Source organism: Macrotis lagotis, chromosome 4, assembly GCF_037893015.1.
Source record: "Macrotis lagotis isolate mMagLag1 chromosome 4, bilby.v1.9.chrom.fasta, whole genome shotgun sequence".
Taxonomy (NCBI): domain Eukaryota; kingdom Metazoa; phylum Chordata; class Mammalia; order Peramelemorphia; family Peramelidae; genus Macrotis; species Macrotis lagotis.
Window position 1 is genome coordinate 166,039,343 of NC_133661.1, and position 16,843 is coordinate 166,056,185.

Sequence of the window (16,843 nt, forward strand, 5' to 3'; positions counted from 1 at the left end):
TCATTATTTATCTGGTTTTTGTCAGAATACTGAATATTCCAAATAATTAAAGTACCTAAGCTTATTTTTATTTTAATCATCAAGTTTTTCCATAATTCACCTACACTTCTGTGCCTTGTTAAACAGAATATGCTAAATATGTCAACATTTTCATAGTGGCTGAGGATCATCACTAGGAATATAAACTAATGCTGTGTAAGATTGTAATATACAGTGATATCCTTAAGGGATGACTGTGGGGTTGTGCTGCAGTTTTAATCTATGTTAAAAGGTCATGCCAATCAAACTTGTCTCCTTGATGTTCACTGTACAAAGCCTGCCATCTCTTACCTTCACATTTTCATAAAGACTGGCCCCTATGACTTGAATTATTTTCTCATCTCTTGAAATCCCTTATTCCTTTCTAGGCTGAGTTCAGGTGTCATCTCCTACAAGGGAACATTCCTGATTCCCTTAGTGTTTTCTGTCAAGCTGAAATTACTTTGTATTTATTTGTATGTACATGTTTTTCTCTCAGAAAGAACTTAAGCTCCAAGAAGGTAGGGCTTAGTTATTTTTTTGTCTTTGTGTCATCAGCATCAACCTGGTCTTAATTGATGCTTTTGCTCTTTCAGTTCTTCTCTGGATGTGTCTAATAGCAGATTCCCTGACTTCTAGAACCCACCTCATTGTTTCTTCTGTGAGCTACTGTCATAATAGCAAGGATTCAAGATTATTACTTGAGAGTATAGGTCTAAACATTATAAATAGCATTTTTTATATTATTTTGAATCTTCCATACTCATCTTACCTCCTTTTACTTTTAGTATGTAAAATCTAGTTTGGGGTCTGTTTGGATTAAGGATAATGGATATAATGCATAGTGGGAACCATAACGATAAGGTCCTTTGAGAGAAAATGACTTGTTTGCTGCTTATCAAAATTTTGGAGGTTCAGCTTTAAATGAAATAGTCCCAACAAAGTCTAATAGGGGTAGGTGGGTAGGAGATTAATATTCTAGGGCCACACAAATGAAATAAAGAAATACTAGGGAAGAAATAGAAACATCAAATAACCTGGTGAATAATTTTATTTTTAATCCATATGACTGGCTAAAATGTAATTGTTTTAAAAATTAAAATCAACCAACGAGCAAGTATTTATTAAGCACCTACTAGGGGCTAACTCAATGTCAAATTCAAAATAGAAACAGATCCCTGCAAGTCATAAATTAACATTATCAATTCTGTATGGTATTTTTATTTTGTTATACATTTCTCAATTACATTTTAGTCTGGTTTAGTCTATGAGTCTGACTCTATTTAGTTAAGTAAAAGAGATTCAAATATAATGAATAAAACTCTCCTTACTTGAAAACAATCTAAGTCTAGTGAGTGCTGTGTTATTTGGTCTTTCATTTTTGTTGTTGTAGAAATTTACTTTTATAAAAGGAAGGTAAATGATAAAAATGAAGTAGGGGAAAATATTATTCAAATAATTCAAATTCTGGAATAAGAGTTTTACAACATAGAGAGTAGGTTTTTGATATTTTATGAAGGGCAGAAGTATCATTACCAAGCAATTGTGTCTATCATTCATCATCAGTAGTAAGATAATTTGAGGATGAACCAAGATAAAGAATACTGATCCTAATGTAATGTTTTCTTCCCCTTTTTATTTATTAAGATCTCATTCATTAAAATATGAATCCATTTGCCATTACTGAAAATGCCCTTGGTTCTGTCAGCATTCCTAGTGTAGGATAAGCTGAGAGAATACTATCCTACTGATCCAAATGGATCCAAATTGCAGTGGATGACAAAACTTTTAGATTAAGACAGTCACATATTTCTAAGCAGGGAAATATGCAGTCTTAATGGTGTTAGAATATTGCTGGATAGATGGGATATATCTCTATTTGTATCAGAAGAGAATTCACCTGAGTAATGGGATGTGACTTTTTATAGTTAATTGCATCCATAGAGGGTAGAGAGAAGGAAGTAAAAGTCCTCTAAGAATCAAATGATAGTGTCACATCCTGAAGATGGTAAATGGCTCTTAAATAAGATTTGCTCCCCATGTCAACTTTTAGTACAGAAAGACAACATTGGAGGATTCCAAATTGGAGTTTAACTTTTAAAATAACCAAAGCCATCATAATTTCATTCTTAGGTTCTCACCTAGAGAACAAATCAATCAATTTTCCCAGGCAGTGTAACCCCTTATTTCCCCTGCTCTTCTCCCCTCCAAAGCCCTTTGCAAGCTCCTATCCCAGACCTACCTGGCCGGTGTTTACATATGACCCATAGGGTTGGTAGTTTCACTAAGCCCAGGGTGGGTTCCTGGTAGTGTGGATGGTGGCTCTGCCGATACGGCAGAAACTTTTTCTTCTTCCCTTCTCTTAAGGCAGGCTGCTTTGGGGTTTAGGTTCCTCTCTGTAGTAAAGCAGGGGAGGAAGAGTCTTTATTAATAAACAAAAAACTACAAACCAGATGCCATAATTCTTGGACACAAAACCACCATTTTTTACTACAGTTCTTGTTGTCCATGTAACTGTACATCATATTGAATAAAATCACATTGTAGATCCTTGTGAACATCAGTTCTATCCCTAAAATGCTTCCCACTGTCTAAATATTTTTTCTAGTCTCTATTCTCTGTTACTTCTGATAGAGTCTTCTAGGCTTTGCTTTGATCTGTACCAACACCTCAAACCTAATCCACCCTACTCTGGGGATGAATGTCTGAGCTGCCACTGTGAGCGGCTATAACCCCCTGAATGTCCTGTGGAGATGCAGTGCACTGAATTGATATGAGTGCTGACACCATCTGTACCTGGGAGACATCTGGGCTCAGAATGGAATTCCATCAACTTAGAAAATGCTTTATAGTAACAGACAGATCACTCAGCCAGCCCCAAGGCAATGAAAAAAATCCTAAGGATTTTCACCCTCGAAGTTAAGTGACAACCTCTCAAGGGAGGCTGGGAGCTGGGGCAGACACTGTGACTTTTCTTTGATATAAGTGTGGAAAGAACTACTTCAATTGCTGTTCTTGAACTGGAGGCAAAGGAATGGAGATGAGTAGCCTTTTCTCACGTTTCTAAAACACAAGTAGCTGGCTTTTTTAAATGGTTAAGGAAGACTGAATAACTAAGAAGTGTACTATGTACATATGAGGGAAGGAGGAGAAGGAAAGAGACTGATTTATAAAGAGAAATAAAGAAAAGAAACTATGGTTCAAAATAGGAAATCAGTTCTCCTGTGAATTTTTTTTTGTACAGGGATTCTAACTACAGAAGCATATATAAAAGTATGACCCATTTTATGAAAACCCCAATTCACATATTTTCGTGTGAAAACTCAAGGGGATGAAAAACCCAATGTGTAGGATGTAATGGTCAGGTTCACCCCCAAAATTTGATTTCTCTTTTGGAAATGAGATTGTGGCTAGCTTGATATGAACATCTAACACAGGGATTCTTAACCTGGGATATGTAAACTAAATAAAAAATATACACACACACATTATCTATCTATCTATCTATCTATCCATCTATCTATCTATCTGTTTTCAGAATTGTATCTCAATAAAACTGATTTCTTTTGCAAGCCTACATATTTTACTTTATGCATTTAAAAATATCATTTTTTTTTTCCTGTGAAGAGATCCATGACAAAAAACATTAAGAAACCTCAATTTAGTAAGTCTTGGAGCCTCTTCCAAGGAAATTTTGATCCAAAAAGTCACAGAGTGAAGGAGAGGAGTTGAATAAAAGGCAAACAAAAATAAACCCATCAGATGATGAACAGATATTGTGTACTTTATAGGATTCCATGGGTAAGTTCCATGCAGCTATGAAGTGGACCACTGTAGTAAACAGGTTGAATACCATCAGAAACCATTTGTTGGGAAATGGTTGATGGTAAAGCATAGGCAAGTTTTCTGATGGTCTTTGGAGAGTGGGTAGGATGGATCTTTTATCATTGGTCCACCACAATGCTATCATGTGGTGAAGGGGTATGGCTTGAAATTGTAGTACCCAAGATCCTTCTGTAATACAATGGCAAACAACCTTGTGGACTTTGACTTTTTTTTCCCCCCCCACGTCCCTTAGCCACTGCAAGACTAATGCAATTAACCTTCTCGACAGGATTTGCTACCTCAGGGAGGAAGCAGAATTTAGCAGAGGCCCTTAGAAGAATCTGTATTCTTTTTTTTTTGAAAAAGGGAATCTACAATTCTGTTTTTAATTTCTAGATGTTGTCTTGAAGTCAAGTAAAAAACAGGGTTCCCTAAGCCTAATAAGATTTCAGTTATTTTTATCTTCTAGACAAAAATTACAAAACTTTATATCTTACACTTAAAATAGGGCTCTAAGTCTTCAAAAATATTTATATATTGAATGAAGATATGTTAAAGGTTTTGATAACCAGTGGTGTCTCAAACAAGATACTAGGTGCTTCCCAAATGGGCTTTCTTCTTTTAAAAGATCAGTTGTTTTGTCATCTAACTCATCTTCAAATCAAGCCCTCACAGGGGTGGCTAGGTGGCGCAGTGGATAAAGCACTGGTCCTGGAGTCAGGAGTACCTGGGCTCAAATCCGGTCTCAGACACTTAATAATTACCTAGCTGTGTGGCCTTGGGCAAGCCACTTAACCCTGTTTGCCTTGCAAAAACCTAAAAAAAAAAAAATCAAGCCCTCACAGAATCATAGGATTTTAGTTAGAAGGGTAACAGATAGTAGATAATAGCAGTTAAGTCCAATAATACCCTAGTCCAATCTCTATAAACAAAAATGGGGACACCTACTTGGCTGGTTCCATATGACATTAAAGAAATATAAGAAATACATGTGGCAGCCTGGAGACATGGAGAACCATCCACAATTCATTATTGGCAATATCTCCTTGGGTGAAATATATTTCCCCTCCCAAATGTGTAAGCACCAATCAAAGATCAGGTCCAATTAACCAAGCCAAGTTCATTATTTTTCAGCAATGTTCCTTAAAGAAAGTCTTTTACAGGGGCAGCTAGGTGGTATAGTGAATAGAGCACCACCCCTCAGACACTTAATAATTGCCTAGCCATGTGAGCTTGGGCAAGTCACTCAACTCCATTGCCTCAAATAAATAAAATTTTTTTAAAAAAGTCTTTTACAAGAGGTCATGAGCATCCAATTGTGTTAGGAGGCACAAAGACAGATACAAAAAAATAAGTATTATTGATTGATAAAATTGCACAGCTTTGCCAAGGGCCCACCAAACTACTCAAGGTGGTAAACAAGACTGGGATGAGAAAATAATTAATGGACAGTAAGCATACCTGTAGAATATGTACTTTTGACAATGAGAAGGAAATGTATGTCAAAGGGCACTAGTCAAGCAAGTTCTGGGAATTTGGAGGGCCAAGAAAAATCAAGAGTCTAAGTAGCTTGATGAGATCTAATTTGGGTAGGCAAAAGTCTGGGTATCAGAAGTAGTAGACAGGTGGAATTATCAGGTATATATTGCAGGTCGAGTTGGAGTGAATTCAAATCCAGAGATGTCATCCAAGGCAGGAGATACTGGAAGGAAATAATACTAGGCAGGCAAGGGCAGGTGTTCAGGTTAGAGACAAGAGCATGAAAAGTGAGCTAAGAGAGAATGTTCTTTTCCTGTGAATGAGTCTGTAAATTGACAAGCAGTGACTATTCAGAAAGCAATCATCACTCAACAAGCTTTATTAAGAGCCATAAAGTCAACAGAGCTCTGAAGGTGAACACCAACTCTTAGGAGCAGAAGGATTGGTACATTGAGAAATCCTGAAGTCTTGTATCTAAGGGGTCACAGTTAAAAAAAGTCTGCTTTCCCAAAAAGAAATAGCTATATTTTCTAGTCAATGGAAAGGCCACTTACCTCGGACTTGCTGCTCTAGACTGAGGATGACTGCCACGGCTTGGTGAAGAATAAGGAGTTTTGTCTGGGGTTTTTCACTCTTTAAATGAAGCTGACACATTCTTCCCAGTTCTTTGAATGCCTCATTAATATCCCTCACACGCAAGCGTTCCCTGGCATTGTTGGCCATCCTCCTTTCCTTCTCTCTTTCTACTTTCTGCTCTGGGTTCAAATCTTCATCTTCATTAGTACTGCTACAAAATCAAAACAAGCGACATAAATATCTCAGCTACCTCTTTTTATTTACCGTGTTGGAGGTCAAGTGAGGGAGGAGATGAAGAGAGTTGACAGGAAATATGCTTTTTGGGGGTAATGGAAAAATTATCATCAGTGTATGATCTATAAGTCTTCAGAGGCATTCTTCTGGATAGCCTATTTTGGACATCCCAATGATTTGTTAGAAAAACCAGAAGCTACCCTAAACTTGTTCCTTCAGCACAGAGAAATTGTATCTTTAAAGAACAGGGATTTCTCACTTGCCCTTTAAGCATCTACTGATATCTGTGATGTCACCTATTGAGAGGGAAGTCAATTAATTCTTGTTAACTCATATGGAAATGTTTTGAAATATTTTTAGACAGCATGGAACCCAAATTTCCTTTACTTGACTAAAAATGTCAGTTCCAAAGAGATAAAAAAGAGTCAAGATGGCACAAAAGTAGACAAAGTACCAGAATTATGAAAGATCTTGATTAGAATGGTCAATTGGTGCAACCCAGTAACAGTTGAACCTCTTCTAATGTAATGCAAAGTAAAATAATAGTGTAATGTTTTATTATCCCCCTTTTCCTTCAGAAGAAGTGACAAATGCCATTAAATAATGTCAAGCTTCTATAAGAAACCAAAGGAAATTCTACACATGTGGAGCATGGAAAAGACATTTATACTCTTCCAGTTACAACATATCTACATGAATTACAATAATTCTCAACCCTATATTCTTTTTTTTTTTTTTTTAGATTTTTGCAAGGCAAATGGGGTTAAGTGGCGCCCAAGGCCACACAGCTAGGTAATTATTAAGTGTCTGAGGCCAGATTTGAACTCAGGTACTCCTGACTCCAGGGCTGGTGCTCTATCCACTGCACCACCTAGATGCCCCTCAACCCTATATTCTTGTAAAACAAAGGAAAATTATACATATGTATTATAAATGTTCGAAAAACACAGAAGCTGAAATGGAGTCAGAAAGTAATTATTCTTTAACTATTCCAAAATCTTACCTATAATTTAAGGTTTTGTGAAACTGTTCTTCACAGATTAAGCTCACAGTGAGCTCTTATCTAGCCATTATTATACACCCTTTTAAAACACAATCCATATTATATAATTTAGTACTTAAGGATATGTCATTCAACTAAAAAATATCTTCTCTTGTTTAGTTATGCAAGTCTGATCTCTCTAATCAGACTATAAGCTTTTGGAAGGTAAGGATTATGGTGTAACTCTTCCACAGCACCACAATAACCTTTCCTCAGTAGTGTTATTAGGGTACAGTACTACATATATGGTAGTTACACAGTAAGTACTTAACTGAATGATGACAATTTTTAATTTTGTAATTACTTTTATCTGTGGTCAAGCTAAAATAGTCAGTGGATTTAAGATAATACTGGGTTACTGACAAATACCTTGTTCTGCCTCGAGATGAAACCTTTATATCTTTTTGAGAGGATTCATCATCTGATTTCATGTCATCAGATGAGGGAGGTTCATGGAGATTTTCATCTTTTTCTTTGTTTTCAGATTTGATTTCTGTTGGACCCACAGTCCCAGACTGGCTCTGCAGGCCACCTGATGATTCAAATGAGACAGAAAATGATACTCAGAATTACTTCATTATAAATGGATTACCTCAGTTCTGAACTGAAAGAAAAACAAAAAGAGATCTCTTAGTGTTTAATGACCTGTTCTGATTCTCAGTGTTCATCAGATAGAATAGGGGTGGATACATATCAAGATCATGTTGATCTTTTTATGGCTATCCTGTTCATCAATCCCAGAGGAAAAAAAAGGAAAACATGATCCTACATAGTAAGGAGTTTTTCTATTATAATAAGAAAATAGATTATTTCAGACTTCAGGTATTAAAAATATTAAGCAATCTAAATTGTAATCAAAGGTAGAGATGAAGATGAAAGAGTTAATGTATTTCCAGGAAATATTTAATTGAGTCCTGCCAGATAAAGAGGAGTAAGACTAACAAACTAACACAGGCAGTAGAGTGCTCAGTGTAATGGGAAAGTACCACCAATTTACTTTTTTAGGTCTTAATTCTAGCTGCTTGTACTGAATGATCATCACTCAGAAGCTAGAAGGTGCCCATTCATATGGGCAAAAGCCTTTTAATTTAATGTAATCAAAATTATCTAGTTTGTTTTTAATGATGTTCTCCATCTCTTCCTTGGTCATTAACTGTTTCCCTTTCTATAGATCTGACAGGTACACTATTCCCTTGATCTAGTTTGCTTATGTCATCTTTTATGTCTAAATCTTGTATCCATTTTGATCTCATCTTGGTTTAGGGTGTGAGATGTTGGTCTAATCTAGTTTCTGCCATATTAACTTCCAATTTTCCCAACAGTTTTTTTATCAAAGAGAGAGTTTTTATCCTAGAAGTTGGATAATCTGGGTTTATCAAACAGCAGATTACTATAATCATTTCCTGTTGTCTCTTGCACCTAGGCTATTCCCCTGATCCACCACTCTATTTCTTAGCCAGTAACAGACAGTTTGGTGACCAATGCTCTATAATATTATTTTAGATCTGTTAGGGCTAAGCCACTTTCTTTTGGTGCCCATTCATATGGAATGCACTTAACATACCCAGAAAAATCCTCCTTTCTGTTCCCAAGATACTTGTATGTTCAATTTTATTTAAGGGTGTAAAGGAAAGAGAGAGAGAGATGTGGCAAGACTGAGAGTAGACAGGGATGGTTGCTAAGCTGATAAACATGGTTCTCTTGGCCACAGAGAGCCCACTAGAATCTTTTAAATTAGACACTAGGCATTCGGCACATCCAAATAAATGATTTGAGGATCTGCTCATCACTTTCCTGATTTCTAAAGTACAATCCAGAAAGGACTTATGATTTGGCAACCTGATTTGGTGACCAATGTTACCAAAGACAATATTACAAGCTAGAGGCCACTCTGGTTACATTATTAATAAAAAATAACATTGGATCATATTATTACCCCTGTAATTTTCTTGTGTTTTATGATTCAGGTCAGTGCTTGAAGCAGGGACAGTACTTGACAGGACCGAATGATTGCCATTAAGATTGACAGAGTCTTCCCGATGAGTTCCAACCTAAAGCAAAGAAAGAAATTTCCATCACTATTCAGTATCAAAACTCTAATTAGATTTAGCAGAGGGGTAGATATGAGGCATTTAAAACTAGACATCTTAAAACAATATTTTCTCTTTTGTAGGTTTATTAAATGTCTTGATATTTATGTTGCCTTTTAAATTGAACTAAAACAATATTTTTTTTTATCTAAATCATTAACAGTAGATATTACTATCATACCCTTCCAAGGGCAGGGGAATTTCTCCCAATGGATTAGTTTGCTGGGCCATTTTTGGATTCGTTTATTTGATGGCTTGTACTTTGAGCTCTAGAGAAAAGAAAAATCAAATCTAAGAACATAATGTTATTCTAATCAAATGAGGGAGTACAGTGCACAGTGGGGAATTCTTTCAGGTCTCCACCACATGTCTTGGAGAATGAAGTATTTCTCCACTTTGTTCTGTTTCTACTAATGTGACTTATGCCTAATCTAAATAAAGTCTCATTAAAGTCAACTTTGTTTTGAAGTTTCAATGCATCCATTTCTTTGTGACTTCTTCCACTGATGTGGTTCACTGGTTCTACATGTCTTCTCATTCTATGAAATGCTTAGCATGAATCCTGTTTAGGGAATCCACTTGATGCATGTAAGGTCTTCCACTGATTCTTTTAATACCAAGACAGTATCTGTCCATTTTTTGCTTCTGATTCTCTTTATCCATTTTAGCCCAATGCCTTCATTTTAGGCATTCATGTCTTTAATGAACTATTCTATGTGACTTTTCTGCTTCCCCCAAATTCCAACTCTGGTGCCTTGCTGATGTGAAGTAACCCTAAATTCCTAAAAGATATGAATGAACTTGGCAATAAATCTAAGTATCTAAATGAGCTCAGAGAAGGAGGAAAAAGGTTCTTGGTATTCAAAAATATTTATAGCAGTTCTTTTTTTATAGTACAAACTACAAACTGAGAGAATACCCATCAATAGGAGTTTGGCTGAACAAACTGTGTTGTATGATTATTTTGGAAAACTCTATCTGTAAGGAAAGAAGAAACATGATTTCAAAGAGATAAGGAAATATTTGTATGAACTGATGCAGAGTGAAGTGAGAAGAATCAGAAGAACAATTTATATCATAGCATCAATATTATTAGAAAAGAACAATGTTAAAGACTTATTAAACTGATGAAAACAGAAATGAGGAGCAGAACAAATTTAAAATTTTTGATATTTTTCAGTTACATGTAACAACTTTAAACATGTGCTTTGTAAAATTTTGAGTTCTAAATTCTCTACTCTCCTCCTTCCTGAAGAAGACAAGTAATTTGATAAGAGATTATATATGTACAGTTATGCAAAAACATTTCCATATTAGTCATGCTGTGAATGAAAACAGAGAACAGAAAGAATAAAAGAGAAACAAACTAAATTTGCATTCAGACTATCAGTTTTTTCTCTGGAAGGGCATAGCATTTTTCAATCGAAAGTCCTTCAGAACTGTCTTGGATATCTGTATTTCTGAGGATAGCCAAGTCATTCACAGTGAATGACTGAATATTGTTGTTGTTGCGTAAAATGTTCTTCTGGTTCTGCTCACTTCACTTTGCGTTAGTTCATATAAATCTTCAGGAGAACAACTTATACAGTAATAACAATGCTATAAAGATGAATAGCTTTCAAAGATTTAAGAAATATTAGCAAAATGATAACCATCTATGATTCCAGAGCTTAGATGACGTAGCATGTTATCTACTTCTTGAAAGACAGTGATGAATGTAAGGTAAAGAATGAACTGTATTTTTTGAATGTATGCATCAAGAGATTTTGTTTTGCCTACTATGCATATTTGCTACCCTAACTCCTTATTCCACACCCAAATAGGGTAGGAGTGGGTAGAGAAAAAGAAAATAAATTTCTATTAATTAAAAAAAACCCTTTAATTGAAAAATCCTTAACAGAAGAATAAGATCTTAGAGCTGAAAAGGATTTTGGAGGTCATCCAGTCAAATTTTATTTTATAGAGGAAGAAACTGAGGTCTAGGAGGTTGAGTAACTTGTCTATGATCAAGGGTCAGGATTTGAACTAGCACTTGTAGTGCACTAGTTTTAGTATTGAGTAATGATAGCTCACATTTCTAAGAGTACTTTGAGTATTTCCAATTCTTAATCCAGGGTTTTCTCTTTACAAGTAAATTCTTAACTATGTTGATTTTAATTAATGCATTTACTTCCTTAGAAAGGTGTGGCATTAAAAAAATTAGAACTTAAGTGCTTACAGCGAATTTTATATATTTATGTGTATGTATATTATATATGTATATATATATGAATTTTCATAACTTCATTGTCTCATAGTTTCTTCAGGTTATTCTTCAATTTTTTTAAAAGAATGGCAAAAACTAATCAGATAATTTAGTATGAAAGTTTTTGAGTTTATAAAATACTGAACTTAATTCTGATCTGAAATTAAAAAAACTACAATTAGAAGTTAACCAAAAATGGCCATCAAAGACAGGCCAGCTCAGTCCATGTAATTGTCCATTATTGTATTCTTAATAAAACTGGCTACAGAAAAAGCTTTTTAGCAGAACAGTAGCAAACATGTCAACTAGAAGATTAAGCCTTTAATTAAATAGGTTTATTGCCCAGAGTTACACATGAGAAGCACTGTTTTTCAATAAATCCTTCAATCCTAGTAAACTGCTAAGCTTTGAATCCCTCTTGAGTAATTAATATAGCTTTTATCTTTCATGTCTTAGTATGGGTTTTACCCAGAGAGAGATAAATGCCCTTATGCAAGTTTATCCTTTGTTTAATATACATGGTCCCCCGTGAGCCAAAACAGAAGGAACTAAAAGCAAGATTTTAGACCAGTTGTTGATCACTCTGGCAGAGGACTAGATATATTGTATAATAACAGCTCTATAGTGCTTTAAGTTTTTGCAGAATGCTTTATAAATATTATCTCATGTCAGTCTCCCATCAACCCTAAGAGGCAGACACTAATATTACTTCCATTTTATAGATGAGGAAACTGAGGCAGATAGAAATCATGTATCTTGCCCAGGGTCACAGTTTCTCAGACTGGATTGGAAACCAGCTCTTTCTGACTCTGGGTCTATTACTTCCTGACTTCAAGTGAATATTACACTATACATTCTACTGTACTCTGGAGAAGAAATATCCCTCTCCCACCTTAGTAACTTATCTTTAAAATATGTAGCTGTGTATTCTCATCCCATCTCCAGTCAATCAAATTCAGATAATTTGGAGATTATTCCTGGTTCACCATTGTTTGTGTTACTACTCTTTTTCCTTGAGAGTAGACATCTAAGAGTTGATTATATATGTCTTCCACCTTAGTATATAATTTCATAATACTATGGTAAATTTGTCTTCTGAAAGAGTTCTCAAATCTGCTCTTATTTTTTTCATAAATCTTATGAAACAACATATAGGTTTATATAACCAAAACTTGGGTGGGTGGGAAAATAAAAGTTTAAAAATGAAAAAAATTATTTGTGAAATTTATAAAGAGGAAGTAAGAGATATTTTTGTTTCATAAAACTCTACTTGTATACCTTAGAATATATACTGGTTATACTTGATCTTAAAATTAGGATACCTTCTTGCAAGTTAGAGGCAAGGAGAAACTCTCTTCAGGGGTGAGTTGATTCAAAAAGTCATTTTTAAAAAAAACTATGATACCAACCTGGCCCTAAAGGAAAGACCTAAGAATGCATTTTCCCCTTTTGAACAGAGAGGGACTATGGGTGTGGAAAATTGTATAATTTTTTGTTCTGTTTTGATTTTTAGTTTTTGCTAGGCAATGGGGTTAAGTGACTTGCCCAAGGCCACACAGCTAGGTAATTATTAAGTGTCTGAGGCTGGACTTGAACTCAGGTACTCCTGACTCCAGGGCTGGTGCTCTATCCACTGTGCCACCTAGCTGCCCTGGAACACAGTATATTTAATGTTATACTTATTGAAGTATTGTTGAATTTTGCTAAGCTTTTCCTCCTTCTTTTTTCTTCCATGTTATAAAGGAGAGTTCACTGAGAAGGGGAGAGGAGAAAGATATAGTAGGAAACAAAGGTGGTATAAAGATGAAGATGGTCATACATTAATAATAACAAAACCATAGGGAAACACAACACAAACTTTCTACTTCTTCAGTACCACTACCAACAAAAAAAACCTCCTAGACTTAGATCTAAAGATCAATATTACAAATCTGAATGATTCAGAAAATGGGTAGCAAACAAAATTAATCTTGAGTCTGACAGGTTTCTTTTACTGTTAATGCTTACTCAACTATTGGTCAAATCTTTTTGGTTATTGAAATACATGCGGAATCTTTACATTAAAGTAATTAATGAGAAATGAACAAAATATTATGTTTTTTAAACTTTTCTGCAAATAAAGTAGCATGGATTAAGTCAATATGAGATTAAAACTTAAAGTTTGCCTGTGTTTTAGCAGTATATGTTAATTTAAAATGCTGCACATGATGGCAATATAAAATTTTATAGTTAACTTTTCAAACTTTTCAGAATTTCCATTTTAAATCTTAAACATATGATTTTTGGTTGTTAGCCATTTCAACAGGATAAATTAAGAGAACAAAGGAAAAGGACAACTTATTATATTTTGCCTACCAAGTCAAGTTTGCATGTGCCAATTCTTAATCCAATTCCTAAATTCCTGATTTCAATTTTCATTATTTTTCTGAAGCTAGACTTATAAAAATTGCATTTTACTTTTTCAAGTGGTTGTGCCCTAGGATGGCTAGCAGATGATGACCATCTTAACAGAGATTTTTCTTTTAAGATTAAAAAAAAATCTAGTCAACAAACAAGTACCTCTCCATGACATATTTTAACTAAGTATTTTATCATGCTAATATAAATTATTGACTTCCAAATGAAGGCATTTTCATTTATTGGCACACAGAACAAAAATATAAACTTTCTATAAAATCCTCAGACTAGTACAGAGCTTGAAGTCTGGAGTTTCTCATCTTAATGAAGTTAGCAGAAACTTTCTCTTTGTAACCTGATTCCCCTCACAAATGGCCCTCTTACATTTTCTGGAGAATATAACTTTCACAGTCCTTACAATCCCTTTTTAACCCTTGCTCACTCTCTGCTCCAAAGTCCTCCCTTTAATCTGTAGAGCTGCATTCAAATGGCTCTGTCCACATATACAACAGGTGTACAAACAGTCCTTTGTCTGAGTCAGGGGCCCTGGGGCCAGCCAGATAGGATGGAGTTTTAATTGTTCATCTTGTTAGCATACAGCTGACAAGCTGTTATTGGGAGAGAACTGGGGAGGGTGAACTGCTCCCCCCACCCCCAAATTTCAATAATCATGGAGGTCCTCACTTCAGAATAAAAGCCCTATCTCAGAAAATGACATCATTTTGCATTCTAAAATCTTTTTCCTCTTCCCTCCCTACCCCCTCCACTGCCATACTTTGGCTGGAGCACTCACAGAGGGACTTGTTTTCATTTAATTTGACCAATGGCTTTAGTACTCACAATGGAAAATGTTAAATCTAATTAGCTGATGAATAAGAGGATGGTGGATTAGGGTAGAAACCCAAAAGTACTGTGTGAATCCCCCTCGGATTCTGAGTCTCAAGCAGCCCATTTGTCCAAATTTACATTATACACTGAATACTGATTTCAATTAATTAGTATTAATCCATATATTGATTAAAGAATAGCTTGTATTGTTCACTTTGAAGCTATTCTGCCTTATCTGAAGAGGGGGCTTTTTGTCAGGACTCTTATCTACATTCTGTTGATTTCTATGAATATATAACTGCCACCTTAAAAATCAGATTAACTGCTTTCTTAGCAATTGCCATGGCAGCAATATAAAAATATTTTCAAATTAAAAAAGTTTTTAAATTAGGAAAATGTTAAAACTTTTTCTAAAAAGTAGGAACAAACTTTAAAAAGCATTTTAAAATTACGTAGGCTTAATGAAAATAAACCACAGTTTTCCCACTTATAGAAATTGCCTTGAAAAAGTAAACTAGTAGAGGTATTCTCAGAAGCTGCATAAACTGTGTGGAGAGAATTTTGAGAGTACATTTCTAAAAGACCATTCTATGGATAAGGAGAAACAACTGCTTTCAGGTTTTTATTTTTAAATAAGAGAGACAATATATGAGACTTACACAATCTAATTTGTTTAAAGATATTTAACTACACTGATCTCTAAGTAATGATCTAAAGTTTCTTAGCATTAAGAAAAAAAGCAATTTTCTAACAGATTTAGATCAATTGGCTTTGGATTGAATTTTTCAATGATTGAGTGAGGTACTTTTAAATAAGAGATAACCTGGAACTATTTACTTCTATATGGGAATATTGTGTTTCTATCCACTGCTCTAAGGGAAACAAAGCAAAAATAAAAATCAAGAAGAGCCCACAGGAATGAATAAGGGTTAAATTCCCCCAGAACAGTGAACAGTGAAGGCAAAAAAGAACTCTAGGATGAAATGTTGTCCAGAATCATTAACAATCATTAAAAAATGTAGAAGAAAATAAGAACCAAGCTATAAATATAAAAGCTCTTAATCTCCTATACAACAGTTTGAAAATGAAAATGCATTCCTGATGGGGAACAACTGAGAGATGTCAGAGGAGTTCATGTTAAAAGAAGGAGCAGTAGTCTACCTTTAAAGAAAGACTTGAACTAAGGTACCAATGCAGCAACACATGTCACAGTCAAACACCTAATATTTCTGGGGCCTCTCTGGAATGGCCCGGATCAAATAAAATTATAATTCTCTAGTTTTACCTTTAACCCCAAACTTCCTTCAGCAATTCATTCTAAATCTTTATCATTAAATTAAATAAGGAAAAAAAAGGAATCCAAACAAATTTATTTTAATGTGTTCCCAAAGCATTTTTTCTTGGGGAGGGGAGCAATTTAAAGATTTAAATGCTATATTAAGAATGATAGTCTTTCAATGACAAATACTAATTTGGTAAGTCTTGAATTTTTATAACATTTTCCTGAAGCAAACATTGAGAAACACAGGACTATAAAATTCCAAAGCAGAAAGGAAATGAAGTAAACTGGGATTTTAAAACCTGGCTCAAAAATTGAGCAAATATTAAAAATGAAACCATGACTGTTTATACTATTCATTTTATAAAAGAAGAGTTGAAATTACTAATTTCCTAACTTCTTTTTCTAAAAACATTTTTTCAGGGAAATTTAATTTTTGTGTATTAAATGAATAAAGAATCTCAGATTAAAATCTTCAGCAGATGAAGCTTCATTTATTTGAAAAACTATAATACTTTTGAGAAGCTTATTTAGAAACAATAGCAAAAAATGTTCAAGTGTTCTGTTACTAAACTACTTATATTTTTAAATGAACAGGTAAATGGCATTTCCACATATTAAGAGTATCTGCTTTAGTTGATCATACAGAAGTGACCTTAGAGATCACAAAATTTCAAACTGGAAGGGACCTTAGAAATCATCTAATCCAACCATAACGTTTCTCAGAGGAAATTGTAGGAAAAGATTTGCCCAGTCACAAAACTAGTACATAGAGGAGTGGAGATTTGAAAGCAGATTCTGACTAGACATCCCATCTTCTTTGTGCAATA

At 34.6% G+C, this 16,843-nt stretch overlaps 1 protein-coding gene across 7 annotated transcripts in view; it reads right to left on the reverse strand.

Annotated features, from left to right (window-relative positions):
• Positions 1–16,843, reverse strand: part of TCF12 (transcription factor 12) — a 404,997-nt gene that overhangs the window by 2,766 nt on the left and 385,388 nt on the right. For all 7 annotated transcript variants that reach the window (XM_074234589.1, XM_074234588.1, XM_074234591.1 and 4 more), the window contains 4 exons: positions 9,111–9,225; positions 7,544–7,706; positions 5,877–6,109; positions 2,261–2,414 (listed from right to left, as the gene is read on the reverse strand). In XM_074234589.1, the coding sequence (XP_074090690.1) occupies positions 2,272–2,414; positions 5,877–6,109; positions 7,544–7,706; positions 9,111–9,225 (654 nt within the window). In that variant the 3' untranslated portion in view covers positions 2,261–2,271. The remainder of the gene's footprint in view (positions 1–2,260; positions 2,415–5,876; positions 6,110–7,543; positions 7,707–9,110; positions 9,226–16,843) is intronic.